Genomic DNA, 25,959 nt, shown 5'->3' with positions numbered 1-25,959 from the left:
GCCTATGTGGCATCCACTCTTCACTCCACCTTGTATATGTTATTATGTAATTGCAAACTTTATTGTTGTGTCGCTACCTCATGATATTGTTACAATAATGTCACAAATGCAAGCACAAGCTTGGTGATTTGTAATCCAGTGTGAACAGTATCTTAAAATTCTACCAGTCAGATTAGATGTGGCACAGAGAGAAATCTCGGGATGTAAGCAATCAGTGGGTCCTTTCACTGTGGGCATCAATATTTCAATCTAGCGTGCAACAGCAAGATGAACCTACACTGTAAGGCCATACGTGAATCAAGGTTGGAGAGATTGCCAACCTGGTTCAGTTAGGTATAAATATCTAGTGAAGGCCTTTTTGATGGAGGCTCTTAAGGGTTGAAAAGCTGACAGTGTTGATGGAGAAGGCCACGGAGCAGTGGAGGAGGGGTTTTCCAAGCCTGCCATCCGTCCTTTGCCGTCCGTATATTTTGCCCCTTCAAATCTCTGCTGATTACTTCCTAACTTACACCATGTGGTAAACCACTGTTACACCTGTATTAGGTGATGTAAGGTAGGACCTGCACTACAGGTTCGCCGGTAGCTCCTGCCTCCTGGCTCCGCCCAGTAGGAGGAGTATAAATGCGTGTCCTCTATTCAGCAGCCATTTCGCCAGCTGCTGTGGGAGGCCACACATCTTACTGCAATAAAGCCTCAGTTGTATCCAACCTTAGTCTTTGTACAATTGATCGTGCATCACATCAGTCCACGTTCACCTATCATATCACTGACCTACTTTGGTTCCCATTGCAGCAACACCTCCGTTTTAAAATTCTTATTGGTGTTTTTGAATCCCCCCAAGGCCTTCAATCCCTACCTACCTCTATAACCTCGTTCAGCCCCACAGGCAGTGTTGCCTGTCAGCTGTCTGGGTGCGCAGCCACATAGCTGTCGGGACTGCTGCACAGGGAGCGAATGGGCCGCACACAAACGATGTCCCCTTTGAGAACATTAAGATTCCCAGTAAGAACATACGCATGTGTAGCTACGTATCAATCTTAAAGGGACAGCGCAGTGCCACACAGTAAAGAGGCATTCACAGGAATATTATTTAGTTATTCTGAGAGGATGATGTCTACCCTCAAGGTCTGTCTTTTCTGTGACCCGTGTGGAGAGTTCCGTTGGGTGCAAAGTTCACAGCTTTAGGGACTAATTACAAAATTGGTTCCTCGCTTACGCAGCAGCTGCCTTTACCAAATCCAAATCCCGAACAACTCCTCACTCTGGGAAACTTTCCAAAATCGACATCTCTCCTGGTTAGCGTTGCTTCATTCTGCGCACCTTTAGTTAGCTTTCGCCAATTGATCATCTCACCTGTAGCATATTCATCTGCACACAGACCACTATCCCAAGATGATGCTGCACAAACATCCAGTCAATTAATTCGAATCTGCCCCAGTTACACCTTCAAGGCTTGAAGCAATAGCCAGTTGTGAAATATATTCACCTTCTTAGGTAAAACTGACCAGCTCCTAGAGAATCTATTCCAAACTGCTATCTCCAATCTGTTTCCAGATTGTGCATTTATTCCATATTATTCCTGCTTTGTAGGTTGTCCCAAGCGATTATATCTCCTGCATTTTAATGTTTGTTTGCTTTTTAAAACAATTCGTGTCCAATATTTTTGTCTAAGCTACCCCTTCTTTTGGCCTTTTCCCTGTTTTATATCTAGTCCAGTTGATCGCTCCATATTCCATTTCCTACTTGTTCTCTTGACAACTATCTTCAGCTATTTTTCTCTTCACAATTAGACACAATTCAAATCACCCACACTGCTTGTCTTTATTTTCCGAACCCCACCCTCTACATTCTTCCTTGTCCCTTCACCTTTGAACTGTTTTGCCACCCTTCCTGATGCTATCTCCTTTGCAGAACAGGTCCCAACTATCCCAGATCCAACACTAAGGCCCAGTGTAATCCCTTGTCCTGATACACACCTTTAGTTCTGCGTTTCCCTCATCTTCCTGTCCTTCCTTCCCTATTCTGACATCTGCCTGGGAAAGCAATTCCAGGATTCCCAATTTGGTCCAGGATTTATAGGATGGGAGGTTCCCCTTTCCACCACCGGTAGAGTTGGTGGCCAATGCATCGTCACTAATACCAGCTGCATTCATTGGCTGGAGATCAGACTTCTGTCCCTCACTCAGGTGGAAGGCCTACCTCAAAGAGCTGACAACTAATCTGATTGGCCAGCAGCCCTGTAGACAGAATCAAAGACTCCCTACGATGCAGAAGAAGGTCATTCAGCCCATCGAGTCTGCACCGACCCTCTGAAAAAGCACCCTACCCAAGCCCATGGCACCTTGGTGTAAACCCATAACCTATCCTACACGTCTATAGACAGGGGGAGGAAACTGGAGCATCCGGAGGAAGCCCATGCAGACACAGGGAGAATAGGACTGCAAGTAGGAAGTGGGATATGGAATGATCAAATGGACTAGATATAAACATGGAAAAGGCCAAAGTGAAAGAAGGGGTAGTTCAGACAAAAATATTGGACATAAATAGTTTCCCCGCCACAATTGAGCGGCCAGTGGCGCAAATCCATAATGGCCACTACATTGCGCAAGAAGCCAAAAGCGGGATTTGCACCGGTGAGATTTCAGTTTCCGAGCTTCCCTGCCTCCTCCGTTAAAGCAATCAGGTTCGCACCCAGGAAGCGCACAAGCCTGATTTCATACATTATAACATCATAAGCGATCTTGAGGCCGCTACTTTTGCCCTCAATGTATCTTCCCACCCAGCTGGCATGATGCTGGCTTTCAGTCTGAAACTGATCGTCTGACAAATTTTGGGACAATTCTACCTCAGAGCCTCAGGGCGGAAGTCTCCATTTTTCAGGCTAAGGGCGGGATTCTCTGGCCTTTCTCGCCGGTGGCTTCTCCGCGGCAGGGTGGGCGAGCCGTACAGAATGTCACTGTGTTCAAACGGCTGAGAGTGGGAAAGGGCAATGCCAGCCCAGCCAGCGACGTCCACATCCCAAGAACAATTTTTAAAAAAAATAATCGTATCACTCTCCCCAGCCCACCTGTCCTCACGCGATCGTGCAGGATGTCAGCAACCCAGAAGGAAAAGGCCAGCAGCCTCGAGAAGGAGTCTGTTCCTCAATTCAACCACCCTCCCCTCGAGCCCATTGCCTGCGAGGTGCCCATGCCCCACTTGCACCTCAGCCCGCCGCACCTGGAGTCTTTGTGCGTCACCTTCCAGTAAACAATGCGACCCCATTATTTGTGAGCCCTTCCAGGCAGGTTTATTTTCATGGCCGCATTTGAAGGCCAATTACCTCTGTTTTATTTTCTGTATACTGGCCTTTACTGATCCAGCAATGTGATAGACAAGAACATCTGCAACACGCAAGTCACAGAATTTTTTTTTTTTAAGTTTTAAGACATCCGAATGACAGATGAAAGTCCTCAGTGCAGAGGCTAAAAATAATAGAAGACAAGGTAAATCAATCAAGTAATGAGCAAATGTCTAGGCAGTAAAGCGAGAGAGCGAAAGATGATGGGCAGAATTTTATGTGGCCCGAGCAGGCACGCATCCTGACATCATCGCGCCCTGGCACGATATTTATTGTTGCCGGGCATGCTTGAGTCGGAAGTGTGCCCGCTGACAATGCCATTTTAAACAAATTAAACGGCAAATGACTGAGAATTTACGCAGCTCGTCTGCTAGTATGGTTGGCGGACGGCCAGATTGGCCAAGCATTGTAGCTGCAACCTCCACCCAGGGCGGGATGAAATTCAGGGCTGAAATAAAATGAACAAATGTCTCTGGGGCTGTGCACGATTGCGCTGCCAGACGCTCACGGCAGATTTTCCCCAGCGGCTGGCCCCCCCCTGAGGGAGCTCATTATAAGCCCGCACATTCCCCTTCCTCTGCGATTGATCTCTTCCCACCATTCCCAGCAGCGCTTAGAGAGCGTGTTTCACTCTGGGTGGCCGTGAATTGTCCACCCGCTGTAATGTCGCTTTTACAAAGTCATCTGGAGCGGGAGCCGATTTCACATTTAAAGGGTCGAGATTTATTTTTTTAAAATCCATGGGCTTTTATTGCTCCTCATTTAAGAGTCAACCACATTGCTGTTGATCTGGAGTCACATGTAGACCAGATAAGGGTAACCAATCTCCTTAGTGAACCAGACAGATTTTTATGACAATCGACAGTGGTTTCGGGGTCCCTTTCAATTCCAGATATTTTTTTATTGAATTCAAATTTCACCTGGATGTCCTATATAGAGCATTACCCCGGGCTTCTGGATTACTAGCCCAGCTGTTTACAAGGTCGATAGAAAACTCTTAGAAATTGTGGGTAATCTGCTTTGGCCAGGATGATGCACCAGTTTCCTGCCAGAGTTACTTTGGGAGATTAGTGAATGTCTAATTTGTCCTCATCCCCTGCGAACTGTCCAGCCTTTTACAATAACTTATCTGCACAACCTTTGGTTAAAACAAGTCTGCATGATGAGGTATCATCCCAAGACCGTAGCTTGTTTCTTATGATGCTTTCATCCTGTCTGGGCATTGAATTGACGCTGTTATTGATTACCCTTTTCCAATAAGACTTCTTAACTCAAGACCTGAACATTGTGTTCTGTTCAGAAGGCAGTATTCTTGCTGACAGCCAAGAGAATGAAGAGAGTATTTGCGGAAATGACTCCACAACCTACAGACAGACTGAAGGTGAGGCTGAAATTGCATTGTAAAGGTCTGCAGTGTTATAGATGTAACCTTTTGGCGTGTTCTTTACCCACTTGTAAGGATTGCCGTGACATTCTCAACGTGACATTCAGGGATAAGGTTGCAAAGTGGTTGTGTGACTGGACTAATAACCCAGAGGCCTGGACCAATGATTCGGAGTCGTAAATTCAAATCCCACCATGGCAACTGGGGAATTAAAAATTCAATTAATTAAACAAATCTGGAATAAAAAGTTAGCCTCAGCGATGGTGACTATGAACCTACTAGATTGTTGTAAAAACCCATCTGGTTCACTCACCTTCTTTGGGGAAGGAAATCTGCTGTCCTTACCCGGTCTGGCTTCTATTTGACTCCAGGGGCGAGATTCTCCGCAAATGCGGAGAATCGTAAAGGCTGCCGTGGAACAGGCCGTGACCCACGGCAGCCTTCACGCCCACTTCTGGGGCCGATTCTCCCCCCCGGGCGGGGCTAGGAGCGCGGCCCCGTGCATCAAGGCCGCACGTCAAGCGTCACGCCGGCTGACGCGGCCGATGACGTCAGCCGCGCATGCGCAGGTTGGACAACGCCAACCCGCGCATGCGCAGTTGCCGTCTTTTCCCTCAGCCGCCCCGCAAGACGTGGCGGCTTGATCTTGCGGGGCGGCGGAGGGAAAAGAGTGCGTCCGTTACGGACGCATGGCCCCCTTGGCACGGCCGTGGTACTGCCGTGCCAATCGGGCCCCCAGATGCCCCAAACGGGCATCTGGCGCCCGTTTCACGATGGCAGCGAGCTGGTGTGTTTGCTGCCGTGTTGAAACGGGCGTGAAGGCCTGGCCGCTCGGCCCATCGGCCTCGGAGAATCGCCTCTCGCCGTAAAAAATGGCGCGCGGCGATTCGTGGCATGGGTCGGGCGTGGTGGGGGGAGAATTGCGGGAGGGCGTTAAAAATGTCGGGAGGCCCTCCCGCTATTCTCCCACCCGGCGTGGGGGCGGAGAATCGCACCCCAGGCCCATGATAATGTGCCTGAGTCTTAATTAACCTCTAAAATGGCGAAGCAAACTGCTCAGTTGAGGTCAAGAGAGCGGCTCACTACCACCTTCTCATGGCCAACTGGGGAATAGCAGTAAATGCTGGTCTCACCAACAATATCCCCACTCTGTGAATGAATGGAAAAGATAGCCTGAGGTGGATTTTGAGACCTCCCATCTGGTGGAGACAGGGCCACACCATCTCTTCGCACTTGGCTGCAGATGCGATTTACACAGTCTTGTGTCTTTCATGTCCTGTTCTGCCCATTATAACAATGCAACTCCATTCCACTACCAGTTCTCACCTGGGTGTTGGGCAGTTGCCACACTCTGGCACAGAAAGTCGGACAACACACTCTGTACTATTGAGGCCCGGGATACTTTCCAGCACCTGAATGGTGAGGCTCCCTGGATATTGAGTGGTGGGCATTATTACGATGTATCGGGTGAGACCCGACAGCCCATCATTGAAGGCAGGTCAGAGGGCTGGGAGATATGGGCCTGGGGGGGGGGGGGGGGGGGGGGGGGGGGGCTGGAGTGCCAGGGATCATATTTCACCCCTTCAAATCTACTCAAATTAAATCCAACAGCAATCACATCCCACTGATGATGGTTTCTGTTTTAACCCTTTTGAAAGAGACAGCCAAGACTCAATACGTCGTAGGCCACTGATGGAACCATCAATTCACCAGACACGTGTTTCCGATGTGAATCTAGGCTTTAATCGACTTACTTCAGAGCCAGCCTGTTACCCGTTGATGAACTCGAAGTGACCCAGGCTCGAAGAGATAGTCTTTTCATGGCAGAGAGATCAACAGTACACCTGCTCTGTCTGGCTTCAGCTCCAACACTGAAAACAAAACTAAAACACACCCTGCAGCAAACAGCCTAAAACTAAAGTAAAAAGCTGACAGGCAGCCCACTCCACCCACTCTGACATCACAGCAGTAATACACACCTATTTATAAACACCCATTTCTTAAAGGTACTCCCACATGACACACCATACACTTCGATCTACCAAACCAAGATCATTTTATCATGTCTTGTGCGGTAGGGTGGCAATCTGATACAGAGCACGTTATCATGGAGTCTTGCTACTCCTCTGGAACTTGCACCTTCTGCTGACCTGTTACATGTACGTCTTATTACCCTCTACCTCGTGTTCTTCTGGAGATGGCCGGATGTGCCCCTCTTTATATACAGGTCCCAGGTCACATGACCTTGGTCTTGAGGCCGCATGGTGTGTCTGTACTGCCACCTGCTGGCTGGAGGTTGCACACCATCCAACTGTGATATAGCCCATAGGCCTATCACCACATTCTTCATCCTGCACACTCTCTTTGTGCCATGTTTAAGTAGTGATCAGATACTAAAATGTACAGTGTGGAAAAAAAAGTTCGCTACTCTGTATCACGTCATGATGCCATCTAGTTATCACATAATCAGCTCCATAATTCCCAGCTTGTCATCTCCTGTAATATAGTGTAGTCTTCAAAATGGGCACCATTTGCTCAGTGCGAAGCAACAGTATTAATATCCCAAATGCTTTTGAGTCAGCAGATCAGACTGTGCTCCCACCCCACATAATACGATCAACATATGACCTACACCATTAAAGATTGAGCTCAAAACAGGAACCCCCCCCCCCCCCCCCGCCACCCCAGAGAAACAAAGGTGAGGTTAACCTGTGACTTACTTGAGGGAATTTTCACAACCAAAGAAATGATTTGCCGGCCAATGTGAATCTTTTTTTTTATACCGTATAAGATACGATTTAGAAAATGAGTACATCTGTCAGCGGGAAAGTCCTTTGCCTGGGTTTTGAGTCATTGTTCCGTGGGGCAAGACCACTGAGTTGCTTTCTCTGATCTTATCTGTAATAGACTCATCACTGTGCTCCTTCACGGTGCATGAGCAAACAAATGTGTTGGATAAAAACTCAAAATACAAGCATCACTGTATTGGGAAATAAATTGAATTGGATGCAAGGATAAAGGGCTTAAAGAGACTTGCACAACCTTGCTATCAGTTCTGAGGGTGTCGCGTTTGGTATCTGAAGTAAGGAAAGTCCATTGTTACTCAGTATGAATTGCGGTGCACAAACCTTGGCAGATTAGAGCGGCGATTTTCTGCTTCATTGCTCCTTGTGTACATGAGCTGCGCATATCGAATGTGCCTCATGATTTTCTGTCCCAATTGTTTTAGAAGATTTGGCTGCTAAATCAGAGCCTCACTTGACTGCTGAAGCATGGGTTGGAGAATTAGGCTGGTAGTGGAGTGAACCCAATGTGTGACCTGTGGGGGCTGGTTTAGCACAGGGCTATATCGCTGGCTTTGAAAGCAGACCCAGGCAGGCCAGCAGCACGGTTCAATTCCCGTACCAGCCTCCCCGAACAGGCACCGGAATGTGGCGACTCGGGGCTTTTCACAGTAACTTCATTTGAAGCCTACTTGTGACAATAAGCGATTTTCATTTTTTCACCTTCCTGCTTCTCTGGCCATTCATTTTAGAAGGAGGGGTACTGGGAATGCTGGATAAGTGACTTCCACCCAATCCACACACCCGTTGGAGAGACACGGTGTAGCAGGAGCAGAACTTACTGTCTGGACCAAGGGCGAGAAGACTATTTGTTCAGGTAGAACAGGACCCGAGTTTCAGGCACTGCCACCAACAGTGAAGGGGAGAAGTATTGATTAAGGTATCTCTGTATGCTTATTTTAGAAGTTAAATCATCAGTCAAAAAACATAAATGGGGAGGGTCACATGATGTAAACGCAGGAGCGGCTGTGTTTGTGCGAGCTCCCGCGCTTGGTTGGAGCAGCACGTTAGCACAAGTGGATAGCACTGTGGCTTCACAGCGCCAGGGTCCCAGGTTCGATTCCCCGCTGGGTCACTGTCTGTGCGGAGTCTGCACGTTCTCCCCGTGTCTGCTTGGGTTTCCTCCGGGTGCTCCAGTTTCCTCCCACAGTCCAAAGACGTGCAGGTTAGGTGGACTGGCCATGACAAATTGCCCGTAGTGACCAAAGAGGATAGGAGGGGTTATTGGGTTGCGGGGATAGGGTGGAAGTGAGGACTTAAGTGGGTCGGTGCAGACTCGATGGGCTGAATGGCCTCCTTCTGCACTGTATATTCTATGTGCTCATCTTTTAATTTTTTTTATCCTGATGCACAACCCATAATTATTTGATGTGTTTGATCTGTATTACGTTCCTGGAAGACCCTGGTTACACTTTGGCAATGGGGAGCCGAGATAAGTCAAGAAAATTGTTGGTTTATTGAGGTGGTTGGGAATGGCCGGAGTGGAGCCCAATTCACCGGAGGTTTCGCTGGTGAGTGGGCTTACGCTCCGGCGATATCGTTACTTCTGAATGATGGCTGCCATTGTGAGTGAACTTGTGGATGATGGTCTCGGCTCCCCCCCCGCACAGATTATTGCTGCTCACATCGATGAACTGCGAGATATCCTCAGGAGAATGGGGACTAGATGAAGCGGAGAAGAGAATCCTGTCAGTCGCTGGGGTACTCGGTGAGGGCTCGCCTTCAGTCCTTAGAAACCCTGATGCATGATCTGTCGATCATCCCAGTTGATTCAGGGAGGTGGGGCTGAAGAAGGAATGTTCTTGTGCCCGGTCTCCCAAGGGGAGCTGGGGATCAACGCCTGTGCGGATTTGAGAACTGGCTGCCATACCTTCACAATCTAGATTTGAATGTTGGGTGATTTGAGTTCGACGGAGCACATTGTATCTGGTCTTTGAGGCCTGGGGTCAGTCGGACCACTGATCTTACTTTGCCTTATCCTTGGTGTTCGTCGAGAAGGGCTGGAGGTGGCCGGACATGATTGGGTTTGATACCTGCCAGGGCCTAGGTGACTCTTTTCTGGGGCTTTGGCTCAACAACATGTTGGAGGTGCATAGGCTTCAGTGAAACTCTGGATGATTCCGGTTGCTACTTGACGATACTGTCATGGCTTTGGTCTTTCCAAGCTCTGTGGATGGTTATATTATCCTGCAGTTCATCCTTAATCCTCAACTTTGTTCCCTTATGATGTTACTCCTGTGTTTGCATTATTTTTAAATGTATGTACGGGATGTAGGTGTAGGTGGCTAGGCCAGAATTTATTGCCCATCCCTAGTTGCCCTTCAGAAGGTGGGGGTGAGTTGCCTTTTTGAACCTCTACAGTCCCTGAAGTGCAGGCACACCCACTGTGCTGTTTGGGAGGGATTTCCAGGATTTTGACCCAGCGACAGTGAAGGAACAGCGATATATTTCCAAGTCAGGATGGTGAGTGACTTGGAGGGGAACCTCCAGGTGGTGGGGTTCCCAGGTATCTGCCGCCCTTGTCCTTCTCGATGGTAGTGGTCGTGGGTTTGGAAGATGCTGTCTAAGGAATCTTGGTGAATTACTACAGCGCACCTTGGAGATGATACACACGGCTGCTACTGTGCGTCGATGGTTCAGGTTTTGAATGTTTGTGGAAGGGGGAGCAATCAAGCGGGGCTGCTTTGTCCTGGGTGGTGTTGAGCTTCTTGAGTGTTGTTGGAGCTGCACTCATCCAGGCAAATAGTGAGTATTCCATCACACTCCTGACTTGTGCTTTGTAGATGGTGGACAGGCTTTAGGGATGGAATCAGGAGGTGAGTTACTCACCATAGGATTCCGGACCTTTGACCTGCACTGGCAGCCACAATATTATTATGGCTAGTCCAGTTCAGTTTCTGATCAATGGTAACTCCCAGGATGTTGATTGTGGGGGATTCAGCGATGGTAATGCCACTGAATGTCATGGGGTGGTGGTTAAATCTTCTCTTGTAGGAGATGGTCATTGCCAAGCACTTGTGTGGTGTGACTATAACTTGCCACTTGTCAGCCAAAGCCTTGATATTGTCCAAGTCTTGCTGCATTTGGACATGGACTACTTCATAATCTGCGGAGTCGCGAATGGTGCTGAACATTGTGCAGTCATCATCATTGTCTTGTATCCTGGCAAGGGTGTATGATATGTGAGCAAAGAGGCATTTGTCACCTGTTATACTGTGACAATCATGCTGAGATGGTTGTATGGCATGAGGGTTGTGTAATATTTATTTATCTGTTTTTTTGTGCTGTAATAACACAGAGATTCATCTTCTCCTTGTTGGTGGGGTTTCCTTGGTGGAATGTGGTTTCTGACGAGGGAGGGGCCTGAACGGATGCCTCTGATTTGGCTGGGGAGGAACGAGGTTTGTGGTGTTGCGAGTTTTGGCATGGTGTAAGAATCCTTGGGGATAATCCTCTTGTTCCTCTCTTTTTTGGGGTTTCCTTCCTTTATATGGACGGGAGAGGCGCAAAACGGGCTCTGATTTGTTTTCAGGAGGGCTCCCCCTGTTGGGAGGAGGAGAATTGTATCACCCCGAAATATCCCGTTGATGGGTGTCATGATGACGTTTCTTCTCCTTGCCAGTCAGGTTTCTTTGGTGGCAAATGGTTTTGGTTTTCTGATGATAACAGAGGTTGAACGGGTGCCTCTGATTTGGCTGGAGAGGAATGAGATCTGTTTGTTGTGTTGCGAGTCTTGGTATGATTTAAATATCCTGGGTTTACTGCCAATTGGCGAATGTGCACTGCCAAGCCATATCTTGTACTGATGGCGATATCCTGTTGTTCCCCTTTTTCTGGAGCCTCCTTTCTTTGCTTGGAGGTCTTAGGATGCTGAGCTAGGTCCTGATTGTGAGTATTTTACCCCGTGAAGAATCCTGTATATTGTTTAGCCCCATTTTGTAAAAACAGAAAAACTCTAATAAAAATATATGTTAAAGAAGCAAAGTGCCAATTGATCATAGAATTTTCAACTATCTAAATTTTATTTAAATCTTGAAATGCAATAACCCCTGGGTGTCTGATGGTCATTTATTTAGCACGTGCACGTTTAAAGCAAAAACAAACGGATTTATTCTGATGCTACTCAATGTCGTATGAACAGTGTGATGCTTAATCTCTCAGAGGAACAAAGGAGAAGGAGAGGTCATTGAAATAATTTGAGAGGAGGTAGATTGAGAACTGAGATGAGGAGGAACTACTTCTTGCAGAGGGTGGTGAATCTGTGGAATTCACTGCCCCATCGTAGGGTGGAGTCTGAATCATTAAATGGTTTCAAGAAAGTGATAGATACGTTTCTGATACAACAGCGGGTTAAAGGGATATGGGAAATGGGCAGGGTGGTGGGTTTGAGACCAGGACGAGATCAGCCATGATCTGATATGAATGGCAGAGCAGGCTCGACGGGCTGAATTGCTTGCTTGTGCTCTATTTCCCATGTTGCTATATAACCTCTCATCTTATGTTAAAGGTCACCCATCACTGAAACTCTAGCTGTGGCACTTGCGGGTGGCAGAGGAGGCAGTGGAAGAGGCCATCACCAAGCAGGATCCTTCAGCGACGTCTGGGTGAGCTTCCTGGGTCAGTGGCATTGATGCAACATTTAAATCCTTCTGTTAGATTGATTGCTATTTCACATTTTCCCACTAACTTTGTACTCACCGGCATGGTAGAGCTTCCTTATTGAGCACAGTCAGGAATTTGAAGCAGGGCGCGGTTAAAATTGTATTAAGAACATCAGAACATTAAGAACTAAGAGCAGGCGTAGGCCATCTGGCCCTCGGCAATGCTCCGCCATTCAATGAGATCATGGGCTGCTCTTTTGTGGACTTAGCTCCACTTTCCGGCCCGAACACCATAACCTGATCTTTGTGGACTTAGCTCCACTTTCGGCCCGAACACCATAACCCTTAATCCTTTTATTCTTCAAAAAACTATCTATCTTTACCTTAAAAACATTTAATGAAGGAGCCTCAACTGCTTCACTGGGCAGGGAATTCCATAGATTCACAACCCTTTGGGTGAAGAAGTTCCTCCTAAACTCAGTCCTAAATCTACTTCCCCTTATTTTGAGGCTATGTCCCCTAGTTCTGCTTTCACCCGCCAGTGGAAACAATCTGCCCGCATCTATCCTATCTATTCCCTTCATAGTTTTAAATGTTTCTATAAGATCCCCACTCATCCTTCTAGCTTCAATTGGTTAGGTTACGCTTCTAGCTTCTGCCGACATACATTCGAAAACGCAAAGGTGTAATCTTTCAGGAACCAACACAAACAACAGTGGAATAGAACATGATTGCTTATTTCTTCTTCTTTCCATTAATAAGGATCCCGCAATGTATTTCAGAACGATAACCTGATGTGATTTTATGAATGTGGCTGCAAATGGGTTCATCATCAAAAATAGGCAATTTAATTTTGGTGTCCTGTCCTCCATCTGTGAATAACCTGATCTACAGTCAATGCAAATGTAGTTAGTTAGTTAGTAGATTTGGTACTTATTGATCGGAAAATATTTCAAAATGTGTCGATTGGTGCTTGTATGCCTAAGAAAATTAGTGCAATTTAAAGAGCCTCCCAGAATTGTTGTAATTGGTGAAATCTGCCAATTTCAATCTGGGGGAATGGTCAGTTTTGTCAACGGGACGTGATGTGGGCGAAATTAATCTTGAACAAGCGTAAAAGCTTGTAGAAAATGCAAGCGCAAGTGGATTTGGCTGCGAATCGCTAGGGTTCAAATTTCCTGATTATGCCTGGATTATGTTGGGATCTTTGTGCTAAATGAGGGTAAACGTGCCACGTGCAATATCACAATGGATGGAGCAGATCCTCACATATTGCGATTCTGGATAGCTTCTGACACTTGGAAAAGTATGAGCATGCCAACACTAACATTCTCTTCCAGGGAAATGCAACATGTTTCTTATTAATATATCCACCCAAGGTGGACATTGACAATATTCAATTTGTCCCGGGTTGGGGCGGCCAGGTGGCTCAGTAGTTAGCACTGCTGCCTCACTGCACCAGACACCTGGGTTTAATTCCAACCTCGGGTGACTGTGTGGTGTTTGCATGTTCTCCCCATGTGTGTGTGGGTTTCCTCCGGGTGCTCTGGTTTCCTCCCATAGTCCAAAGATGTGCCGATTAGGTGAATCGCACCTTGGTGTCCAAAAGGTTAGGTGGGGTTACAGGGATAGGGCGTGGGATTTGGCCTAGGTAGGGTGCTCTTTCGGAGTGTCAGGGCAGACTCGATGGGCCGAATGGCCTCCTTCTGCACTGCAGGGATTCTAGGTCGTTACTCAGCGTGCGTGTTTAATAATGGGGACGGCAAAATGAAGAACCATTCCATCATGTGTCACTGTTCATCAACAACGTGTAAATCAGTGTCTGCTCTGCCATCACCGACAGCGATCCAGACAGACTTAAAAAAGTAGAAACCTGCCTTTGTCAGCATTTCTAAATGGGCGGCACAGAATCAAAGCCCATATCGCAGTCTTTTGGTTATTGTTACGCTTGAAATCGTTAAATTGCTCAGAGAACAAACAGAACACCAGTTTAGCATCGCTCTGATTGCCTACGCATCATGTTATCTTCATAAACTCAATATTTACTTTCCATCTTTAATAAAAAAGACACTTTGCTGAAGGCTCTCTTCGTAAAGTCCAGTGGGCAGATTTTTCTCAAAATATGGCAGTGTGAGGTTGTGACTGAAATTCGGTGTGTTCCTCCCCAGCAGGGCCAGGTTTGCACTCCAGAGATTCTGACACTTCTGAAAAAAAAATGAGGGGGCTTTTTTTGCACCATCACTCTGGGGGGGGGGGGGGGGGCTGGGTCCCATCGAGCTGGCTAGCCTGGCTACACAGAGATGGTGCCCCCAATCTCCAAGTGAAAGTAAATCCCCCTGTGCCCCCCCCCCCCCCCCAGCATCGCCGACATTGGGTCTTCAGTACTCCCCCCCCCCCCCCCCCCCCAAATCATCGGCATTCCCACATTGTGCAAACACCTCTCCCCATGGGACACACTGGTGGCAGTGCCAACCTGGCCCCACCCCTGGCAACCTTCCTCTGGCAGTACCAACCCGGCCCTGCCCCTCAGTGCCAACCCGGCCCCTGCCCCTCCGGCAGTGCCAACCCGGCCCCTCCGACAGTGCCAACCCGGCCACGCCCCCTCAGACAGTGCCAACCCGGCCACGCCCCCTCCAACAGTGCCAACCCGGCCCCTCCGACAGTGCCAAACCGGCCCCATCCTTCTGACAGTGCCAACCCGGCCCTGCCCCTCTGACAGTGCCAACCCGGCCCTGCCCCTCTGACAGTGCCAACGTGGCCCTGCCCCTCTGACAGTGCCAACCGGCCCTGCCCCTCTGACAGTGCCAACGTGGCCCACCCCTCTCCGACAGTGCCAACCCGGCCCCTCCGACAGTGCAAACCCGGCCCACCCCCCTCCGACAGTGCCAACCGGGCCCCTCCGACAGTGCCAACCCAGCCACCCCCCTCCGACAGTGCCAACCCAGCCCCGCCCCTCAGACAGTGCTAACCCGGCCACGCCACTCTGACAGTGCCAATCCGGCCCAGCCCCTCCAACAGTGCCAACCTGGCCCCTCCGACAATGCCAACCCAGCCACTCCCCACTGACAGTGCCAACCCGGCAACCCCCCTCCGACAGTGCCAACCCAGCCCCGTCCCTCAGACAGTGCCAACCCAGCCCTGCCCCTCAGACAGTGCCAGCCTGGCCCTGCCCCTCAGATAGTGCCAACCCGGCCCCGCCCCTCCGACAGTGCCAACCCGGCCATGCCTCTCTGACAGTGCCAACCTGGCCCCATCTCTCCGACAGTGCCAACCTGGCCCAGCCCCTGCCAGGTTGGCGCTGCCCAGCTATGGCACTCACCACTTGAGTGCCGCCCTCACCCCCAGCTCCCCAGCATGATCATCACAATTGGTTTCTCTTTCTGGAACCCAGCCGTTATGCCCGCCAGCGTGACATCACGCCAGCAGGGGGTGTCGTCTGATGCCCTGGGAAGCAACGGCATTAAGCTGTTCCAACATATTTAATTAAATATCAATTCACGGAAATCGGGTTCACGCCCAGGAGCACCAGCGGTGGCCACAGCTCCTAGTGGCATTTCTGGGACTGAAGAGTAGGCGGTCCTCTGATTGCCAGGCACTCCTGTCGGCGTTACCCGAAATGGTCACGGCAGGAATGCCCCTGGCTTTCTGGACACTGGGGCCATTAAAGTCAAAACCAAGAATGGACAAATAAAAACAGAGAAAATGCCGGAAACATATAACTGATCTGACGGTAACTGTGGAGAGTGAAGCAGAGTTAGCATTTCAGGTTGATGACTTGTCGTCCGAGCTGGGAAATGTAATGGGCGGGATTCTCCATCCCGCCCTGTTTTCCGGCTTGGCGTGCCCCTGCCAGCAGCGGGATTCTCCATTCCCGCAGCCGGTCAATGAGGTTTCCCATTGTGGCCGCCCCCACGCCGGGGGGAAACCGGCGGTGTGGGTGCACTGCGGGCAAAGCGGCGGGTCCGGCCGGCGGAGAACCCCACAGAATAAGTTTTAAAAATGAACGCTCCTTCTGTGTCTCGCAAACCCTGAAGTAGGACTTGAACCTCGAGCTTCGGGCCGACAGCCAGGGAAGCTGCCCACTGCACCACTCCACCTCCTGGTAGTTTTGACGATGTGTTTAAAATCTGGAATGGATGGACAGAGATTGTTTCCTGTGGCTGAGGGAATCTGATATCAGGAGACGTGAAGGTAAGGTAGAATGTTGGAGATCCAGCGCAGGCAGCAGAAAGAATTTTCAAACACAGGGTTGCCGGGCTGTGGAACTCATTGCCAGAGTTAGTGATTAAGGAGAGACCATGGGTGGGATTTTCCAGGCCTGCCCTGGCAGGAATGGAAGACCCTGTCGGTGGGCAGGACTGGAAAGACCCAGCCCATGTCAATGTTCAGAAATACATTGGTTGGCTGATTGAAGCAAAGGGGATGAAAAGGCGATAAGAACAAGGTGGACATGAGACAAGGACTACTGCCCCTCTGAAGTACAGCAGACGCCTGACCATATTGTGAGCTGATACGATATTCAATGCTACATGACTCGTGACTAACGCAATAAGCCTATCTTGAGTGCCTGTTTGACCATATATAAAATTGCTACACATTGTGACAAATGCTGTTCATTGAGTGGACTATGATTTCTGTGCGTGAAAGAGGAAATTGGAGGTGCTCGGGAGTGAAGGCAGTAACCCAGGGGTGATGTTATAGATTCACATATCTATCTCAGAGCCACACAGCTCGGGATATCGAGCAGGAGGGTGGGAAGTACAGCTTTTTAATGTTAGTGGGCATGACCCACTAACTCCCAGAACCAAATTGGATGAGGCAGCTTCTGGATTTCCAGCGAGGGGGACCTCTGGATTTCCAGCGAGGGGGGCCTCTGGATTTCCAGCGAGGGGGGCCTCTAAATTTCCTTTTTAAAATTTTATTTTTATTCAAGTCATTTTCCATTTTACTACACTCAACTTTATACAACTTTTATAATAAAAAAAACCCACCAAGCCTATATTTTCCCTATTTTATGCAAACCCCCCCCCCCCACTTCCCCTGTCTCATCCAAAGACACAACCTTATCCATCAGAGAGGGGGTCGGCAACCAAGGTAACGTATAAAGCTCCTCCCAAACAAATTTCCTCACCTATAAATGCATGAACTCCTTCCTGCAAGGAAGCCGAAACATTCCCTCCATTTTCTCTAGCCCCACAGACCAACCCTCTACAAATAATTCCCTAAACCTCTCCATGCCCATTCCCAGACCTTGTGCAATGAGTCCATTCCCACTGGGATATATCTGTGGTTCCCACAACAACACCCTCAACGACATCGACTCGAGTTTAAGGAGGCTATTACCACCAGACTGGTAGAGTACCTGGCCAGTGAGAACGCAAGAGGAGCTATCACCAATGCCCTCAAGATGACCCCATACAAGCAGTCTCCTCCATCGGCCTCCAAACTGACCTTTCCTCCATGACTCATCTGAACCTCTGGGTTTCCAGCGAGAGAGCCTCTGGCTTTCCAGCGAGGGACCCTCTGGGTTTCCAGCGAGGGACCCTCTGGCTTTCCAGCGAGGGACCCTCTGGCTTTCCAGCGAGGGACCCTCTGGGTTTCCAGCGAGGGACCCTCTGGGTTTCCAGCGAGGGACCCTCTGGGTTTCCAGCGAGGGACCCTCTGGGTTTCCAGCGAGGGACCCTCTGGCTTTCCAGCAAGGGACCCTCTGGCTTTCCAGCAAGGGACCCTCTGGGTTTCCAGCGAGGGAACCTCTGGGTTTCCAGCGAGGGAACCTCTGGGTTTCCAAAGAGGAAACCTCTGGGTTTCCAGCGAGGGAACCTCTGGCTTTCCAGCGAGGGACCCTCTGGGTTTCCAGCGAGGGAACCTCTGGGTTTCCAGCGAGGGAACCTCTGGGTTTCCAGCGAGGGACCCTCTGGGTTTCCAGCGAGGGACCCTCTGGCTTTCCAGCGAGGGAACCTCTGGCTTTCCAGCGAGGGACCCTCTGGGTTTCCAGCGAGGGACCCTCTGGGTTTCCAGCGAGGGACCCTCTGGATTTCCAGCGAGGGACCCTCTGGGTTTCCAGCGAGGGACCCTCTGGGTTTCCAGCGAGGGACCCTCTGGCTTTCCAGCGAGGGACCCTCTGGCTTTCCAGCGAGGGAACCTCTGGCTTTCCAGCGAGGGACCCTCTGGCTTTCCAGCGAGGGAACCTCTGGGTTTCCAGCGAGGGAACCTCTGGCTTTCCAGCGAGGGACCCTCTGGGTTTCCAGCGAGGGAACCTCTGAACCTGAAAAATGAATTTGTAAAATTCCACTGTGAAATGTCAGGTTTCAGATGGATTATAAAAATGTTCATATCTTTATTCATGGGATTTTTATCATGAACTGACCTCCTCAATTAAGTGACAATCTTTTAGTCCCATCTATCTATAATTCTAAGTACAAATGTCTTCAAAGTAAAACTGAGCCATATCTGTCAGACTGCACTGCCTTATCAGTGATGGTTGTTTATCATTATCAGGCATTGTGAAATGTTGTACCTTTTATTCTCCAAAAAAAACTCTACTCAAATATATTTTCTGAAGTGACAGACAGACGATCCTAGTAAACGACGAAGTGCTGACTGTCAGGTTTTGGTATTTTTCAACCAAATGCCGTATCATCATAGAGTCCCTACAGTGCAAATGGATGCCATTCAGCCCATCGAGTCTGCACCAACCCTTGGAAAGAGTACCCTACCTAAGCCCACAACCCCACCCTATCCCCCGAAAATCAGTAACCCCACCTAACCTTTTGAACACTAAGGGGCAATTTATCACAGCCAATCCACCTAACCCGCACATCTTTGGACTGCAGGAGGAAACCGGAGCACCCGGAGGAAACCCACGCAGACACGGGGAGAAAGTGCAAACTCCCCACAGACAGTCCCTCCACGCCAATAATATTCGTCGCCGGGCTATCAGGGAAGCAAAGGCCAACACATCGGCCTCTTTCTCCCCCTGGACGCCCGGGTCTTCCGAAACCCCAAAAATTGCCACCCCTGGACTCACCCTTGTTTTTAGCACCTGGGACATGACCCCCTCAAATCCCTCCCAGTACCCCCTCAGCTTAGGGCATGCCCAAAACATGTGAACATGGTTCGCTGGTCCTCCCGCCCACTTAGCGCATTTGACCTCTACCAGCGCTGATATTCTTTGTTCTCTGTTTGTTAAGAATTTATCTATCCCTGTCATGAAAATATTCAACTACCATTCTCTGGAAGAATGTTCCACAGACTAACAGCACTCTGAGAGAAAATAAATTCTCCTTATTCCCGTCATAAATGCAAGACCCCAACTTTGGGGTAGCATCGGAGCCGGGAGTGCAGGAGATGAGAGAGGCCGGTACACTGGCCTTTGCGTCTCTAGTAGCCCGGTGTAGGATTCTCTTATTGTGGAGGGACGCGAAGCCCCCGAGCCCGGAGGCCTGGATCAGTGACATGGCCGGGTTCATCAGGCTGCAAAAGATTAAGTTTGCCCTGAGGAGGTCGGTACAAGGGTTCTTCCGGCGGTGGCAGCCTTTTCTCGATTTCCTGGCGGAGAGGTAGAGGGTGGTCAGTCTCAGCAGCAATCCGGGGCGGGGGTGGGGTTCGGGATTTGTTAAGGGGGTTTGTTTTTGCGACGGTGTGTTTGCTATTTTTTTTTTCTCTTTCTTGCATTGTTATTAGTTATTAATTTATTACTTTGTATTGGGGGGATTTCTGTTTCTGTTTAGTTTTACACCTTGTTTACTTTGACTGTTGGGAGTAAATTTGTTGTTGAAAAATTTGAATAAAAATTATTTTAAAAAATAAATAAATGCGAGACCCCTTATTTTTCCCCTGGTTCTAGCCTAAGCGGACATCCACCCTGTCAAGTCCCCTCAGGATCTTTGTTTCAATCTTTGAGTGCAGCATGGTAACATAGTGGTTAGCACTGTGGCTACACAGCGCCAGGGTCCCAGGTTGGATTCCCCGCTGGGTCCCTGTCTGTGCGGAGTCTGCACGTTCTCCCTGTGTCTGCGTGGGTTTTCTCCGGGTGCTCCAGTTTCCTCCCACAGTCCAAAGACGTGCAGGTTAGGTGGATTGGCCTTAGTGAGCAAAAAAAGGTTAGGCGGGGTTATTGGGTGACGGGGATAGGGTGGAAGTGAGGGCTTAAGTGGGTCGGTACAGACTCGATGGGCCGAATGGCCTCCTTCTGCACTATGTTCTATGTAGAACATGGACTGCAGCAATTCAATAAGAAGATCTCTCATTCTTCTAAACGCCAATGGGTAGAGGCCAAAGCTGTTCAACCTTTCCTCATAAGATGACCCCCTCCACCACCACCACCCCTCCCCCCCGCCCCCCGCCATACCAGGAATCAGTCGAGTGAATCTTCTCTGAATTACTTCTAATGAATTATGTCCTTCACATCTGTTCTCAGGAAAAGCAGAACGAGAGCCATTATTTACAAGAGCACAAAGAGGAATTGATTGAAGAACTTGCGACGACGATAATGCAGAAGGTCTGTGTGTTTTACTGGGAAGTGTTGCAAGAGACGTGAATTATAATCCCAGTGCAAAGCAAGATGTTTATGACATCTGGTAGTGTGCTGTAATACTATATGTCACTAAGGATCTCTAAAACAGACATTGAAGAGTCTCAATGTGGTCCTTCCTATCCAATTGGGGGAGAGAAAAAAAGTCCTGACTAGTATTCTTATTTCCCAGTTCTTACTGGGTTCTGTTTTAAGGTACGCAAGACTGGTTCTGATCGGTGTTCTTCCATTTTTCCTGCTTTTTCCTTCTGGGTAACCTGATCTTGTGATCTCCAATCACCAGCATGATATAGGCTTCAAACGTGGCCCTTGTGTGAAGTGGCGAGCATCCATCTGTTGCTGTAAGGGATGCTGTTCTGATTCGGAGCCAGCTAAAGGGAAGTTTATAGATATCTTGTTGTATTTAGGAGCGACCGTTTGCAGCAACATTGCTTTTCCCACTTTGCAGCCGTGAAATTGTTGACTTCCCGGGTTTATTCCCAGGAAAGGAAACCTCGTGTGGTAGTTGTATTGAAATATTATCTGGGGTTTTTGTTTTGTATGTTGAGAGTCCTCTGCCGTCCATTGCAGGTGATAAAAAGGAAGAAGTCTCTGGGCGGACTGGCTGACTCTGAATCTGAACAGCCACATTCACAGACCACAGCCTCCACCAAGGACGATGTTCTGCCTTCTCACGAGAGCTTCAGGAGGATATCAAATCTGTGGGTGAGTTGGTTTTTCACGTGGGATTTCCACTGAGTACAGGCCCAACCTACTCAACCTCCCCTCATAAGAAAATCCCTCCATACCCAGATCAACCTTGTGAACCTTCTCTGGCCTGCCTCCAATGCCGGTACGTTTTTCCTTAAATAGGGGAACCAAAACTGTTCACAATATCGAGAAAAACAAATTACTGCGGATGCTGGAATCTGAAACGAAAGGGAAAATGCTGGAAAATCTCAGCAGATCTGGCAGCATCTGTAGGGGGAGAAAAGAGCTAACGCTTCGAGTCCGATGACTCTTTGTCAAAGCTCAATAATTCACAATATTCCAGGTGTGGTCTCACTAGTGCTTTATATAGTTTTAGCAAGACTTCCCTTTTTTCATACTTAATTCCTATTTAAATAAAGGCCAACATTTTAGTTGGCTTCCCAATTACCTGCCGAAATTGCATGTTGGCTTTTTGTGATTTATGCACGAGGATCCCCGAGGATGAATCAGTGGATGGCTGTCATTTGTTTAGCTGAAGCAGGTGCAATGTGTGTATATGTTCTTTCTGTCTGCAAAGAACAGGACCCTGTGTATTAAGATATGTAGTTTCCAAGATATGCAAATGCACCACACTTTGAGCCCTACTGACAATTTTAAATTGGTCGTCAAGGTAACTCTGAGCGCGCTGAGGGTTATTTGTCAAGTGTTGGCTGATCATGGAGTCACATCTAATGTTGGACACTGTTTTAAGTTTTGCAATCACAGGCTGGTTGGGTACAGTCTATACCTTGCCCTTTGCGAACAGCAGCTGGGACATTGCTGTTTGGTACAATCTGCCAGTCTTTGGAAGGTATGGCCTGCATACCCAGCATCGCACTGACGCTGTATAGTCCTGATCAGTGCAAGATGAAAAACTTCAACATATCTCTTCTTTTCAGTAATATTGAAGTCCTGTACTGCCAAATGACAATGAATAGAATATTCATGAAGTACCGCAGATCAGGGATGTATTTGACGGCAAACCTTAGGCATTCCTGCATCTTTATTTGGAGACAGGTATGTATTTGATGTGAAGTGAAAAACGAGGCCCACTTTCAGCCTCTAGAGTATGTGTAACATTGAGTGAATCTAGCTGAAGATGATGCACGACTGTGCTAGACCTTCCCGAGCACACCAGAAGTGGAGCTGAACCAAACCCTACAGCTTTTAAATTAATGACACAGCGATGAACCAAGTTGTGTAGTCAGAAAACAAATAATATAGTTCAGTTGGACAGGCGCTGTAAATCATTCTATGGCAGACTAACTCTGGACTAAAACCAGAACCGCAGGCTAATGTTCAAGGGAAACAAAGCACTTGCATTTATATAGTGCCTTGCATGACTTCCGATCATGCCCCAAGTGCTTCGCAGCCAATGAAGTGCTTCTGAAGTGTGGTCACTCTTGTAACGTAGGAAATGTGGCAGCCAATTTGCGCACAGCTCCCACAAACAACAATGTGAAAGTGACCAGGTAATTTGTTTAACGGCCTTGATTACAGGATAAATACTGGCCAAGGCACTGGGTAGAATTCCCCTGTTCTCCTTTGAAATAGTGGCACGGGATCTTTTCCATCTGCCTCCCCAGTGCAGACGAGACTTCAGTTTAACAGTCCGTTGAAATTCCAGCATCTCTGATGGGTGCATCACTCCCTCGGTGCCGCACCGGGGTGCCGGCCGAGAATAGGCAGTCGCGAGTCAGGAATGGGACTTGAACCCATGCTGCCTTCCGGCTCACAGACCTTGCTGCCGCTTCCGAGCTGTGACTGTAAAGAGAGGGAGCAGAGTTTACGTGGGAAGGCGGAACACAGTGGGTTGTCCGGCTGTTGACCAGAAAATCTTACGGCTCGTGACAATCCGCTCTCATGATGATGGGTAAATGCTGATCCCAGTTGAGCCAAATGGCTTCTTTCTGTACTGTAAAACTCGATGTAATTCCCTGTAATTATTTGATGGCATGGTCAGTAGCTACCTTGAAGAAAGCCTAGAACACAGGTCAACAACAACTTACGTTTATATAGTGCCTTTGACATCCCACAGTGCCTTACGGGAGGGTGGTCCAGCACAGTTGAGAAATGTAAGTAGATATCAGCAAAATTCTGCAGTTGCTGGAAATTTGAAATAGAAAGCGAAGAGGGTGGCAACATTCAGCAGGTCTGGCAGCGTCTGCAGAGAGATGAACAGTGTTAACGTTTCCGGCCGATGACCTTGCATCTGAAGGTCGTTGGACAGGCAAACCTAAAAGCTTGGCCATAGAGGTAGATTTCACAGAGCGTCTTCGAGGAGGAGAGAGAGGTGGAAATGTGTAAGGAGAGGATTCCAGAGCTTACGATCCCAAGAAGCTGTAGCGAGAAGGAATCTTCACTATTACAAGTGCGAGAAATACTGCCCGGTTTCCTGGCCAGTCGGTGATCTGGAATTCTCCGTTTTGTTTGGGTGATGTTGCCACCTGCTGGTCAAGTCCTGATGCTTCACCATCAGTCCGTTCCTCAAATTCCCACTTGACTGAGAATCATAAACACAGGTGAGGACAAGCTGTTTGACCTATTTTAGAAATATCCAGTCACTTTATAATAAGACATTTGCTGTGGATCTGAAGACACATGGAGGAAGGCAGATTTCCTTCTCTCAAGGACATTCAAGGTTTCAAGGATTTAATGATCATCTTTTGATTCCAGATTTCTATTGAGTTCAAATATTACCATCTTCCGTGGTGGGATTCGAACCCAGGTCCCCAGATCTCTGGATACCGCTACGCCACTGCCACCTGTTTTCCATTTCAAAGCTACCCCACCAATCTGAAGATCCTATTTGATTCTCCAGATTTGCCAAATATTTAACATATTCCTTTCAAGGGTGAAGAGCTCAAATTTCTTGAATCTTCCCTGGTAACTCAATTACTGCCAGTCTTAATGGCGTTGACTGTAAATGGACCAGGCCATCTATCAGGAGATAATGCATATGAAGCCTTCATCGTCTTTATTATTTCGGTCATTTCTCCCTCAGAAATGCTTTTAAATGTGGTGAACTCTTCAATGAGAAGAGAAAAAACCAAACTCAGCTCAGGTCCTGCCCTCAGTCCAGGGGGCCCAGCTCAAGCCCATCTCAATGTTAGAAGACAAGGGACAAGAACACACGAATCACACAGCCTGCCAACTTGGAAATGCACCTTTTATCCCTATTCTCTGCTTCCTATCTGTTAACCAACCCTCCATCCATGTGATGTATCACCCCCAACTCCATGAACATTTACATGTTTATGTGGTCCCTTATGGAATGACTTTTGGAAATCCAAGTAAACAACATCTACTGGTTCCCCTTGATCTACCCTGCTAGTTACATCTTCAAAAAAACCTCAATACATTTGTTAAGCATGTTTTCCCTTTCATAGAACCATGCCGACTTGTTCTAATCAACCTCTGCTTTTCTAAGTGCATGTTAAGACTTCCTTAATAATAGATTGCAGCACTTTCTTGATGACTGGTGTTAGGCTAAATGGCCAGTGGCTTCCTATTTCCCCTCTCTCTCTCCTTTCTTGACTAGCAATGTTACATTTACTCACTTACAATCTGTTGGGACCATTCCAGAAACTACAGGATTTTAGAAAATCATAACCAGTATATCCACTACCTTTGCAACAATCTCTTATTGAACTGGAGGGTGTACGCCATCAAGTCTTGGGAATTTGACGGGTTTTAGTTCCTTTTATTTAAAGATAGCTTATGGGAGGTATATCCAATATATACAGAGACAAAAACAATCAAAGAGCCATAACAAACAAACCATGATGTAATAACATATATAACAATATAATAATACAACATGGTAAACCCAACGTATCTACAATCCCGTCCACCTCCCCCAAAGAGTTATTTCACCAATACTTCTCAACACACCCCTTCCCCCAAAGGAAATAAAGAAAAGGACACAACGTCTCCCCCCCCCCCCCCCGGCCACCCGCTGACGTTTTAGTACGTCTTGAAGAAGTCGATGAACAGCTTCCACCTCACGGAGAAACACTTGTCCATCCATCTAATGGCAAACTTAATCTTTTCCAGGTGGAGGAATTCTGCGAAGTCCTGCACCAAAGTCCCAACCCTTGGTGGTCCCGACTCCCACCAGCTCCTCAAGATCCTCCTCTGGGCTGGCAGGGAGGCGAATGCCACCTCGCCGGCTTCTTGCCCGACCAGAGCACCCGGATCATCAGACACTCTGAAGACTGCTTCCCAGAAGGACGGTGTTCCCTCCATTCTCAATACTCTTGACAGTACATCGGTAACCCCCCCCTCCAGAACCCCACCAACTTCGGATGAGCCCGGAAGTGTGGGTATGGTTTGCCGAGGACCCGGCAGATGGCTCACATCGGGTTGTCTACTCCCGAGAAGAATCGGCTCATCCTGGCCATCGTCACACGCGCTCTGTGCACCGCCTTGAATTGGATAGGACTTGATGTGCCACATGACGAAGAAGCATTAATCCTATGCAGCACCTCCTTCCAAATCCCCCCTTGCATCGTCCCCCTCTCCCTCCC

At 48.4% G+C, this 25,959-nt stretch overlaps 1 protein-coding gene across 1 annotated transcript in view; it reads left to right on the top strand.

Annotated features, from left to right (window-relative positions):
* Nucleotides 1-25,959, top strand: part of LOC119965580 (myosin VIIA and Rab interacting protein) — a 415,287-nt gene that overhangs the window by 304,262 nt on the left and 85,066 nt on the right. Inside the window, 5 exon segments of the mRNA XM_038796372.1 lie at nucleotides 4,641-4,721; nucleotides 12,075-12,171; nucleotides 13,155-13,230; nucleotides 20,588-20,668; nucleotides 21,272-21,406. Coding sequence (XP_038652300.1) covers nucleotides 4,641-4,721; nucleotides 12,075-12,171; nucleotides 13,155-13,230; nucleotides 20,588-20,668; nucleotides 21,272-21,406 — 470 coding nt within the window.

Source organism: Scyliorhinus canicula, chromosome 5, assembly GCF_902713615.1.
Source record: "Scyliorhinus canicula chromosome 5, sScyCan1.1, whole genome shotgun sequence".
NCBI lineage: Eukaryota > Metazoa > Chordata > Chondrichthyes > Carcharhiniformes > Scyliorhinidae > Scyliorhinus > Scyliorhinus canicula.
The sequence above is the reverse complement of the archived record's forward strand: the minus strand, read 5'-3'. Positions and strand labels throughout refer to the sequence as shown.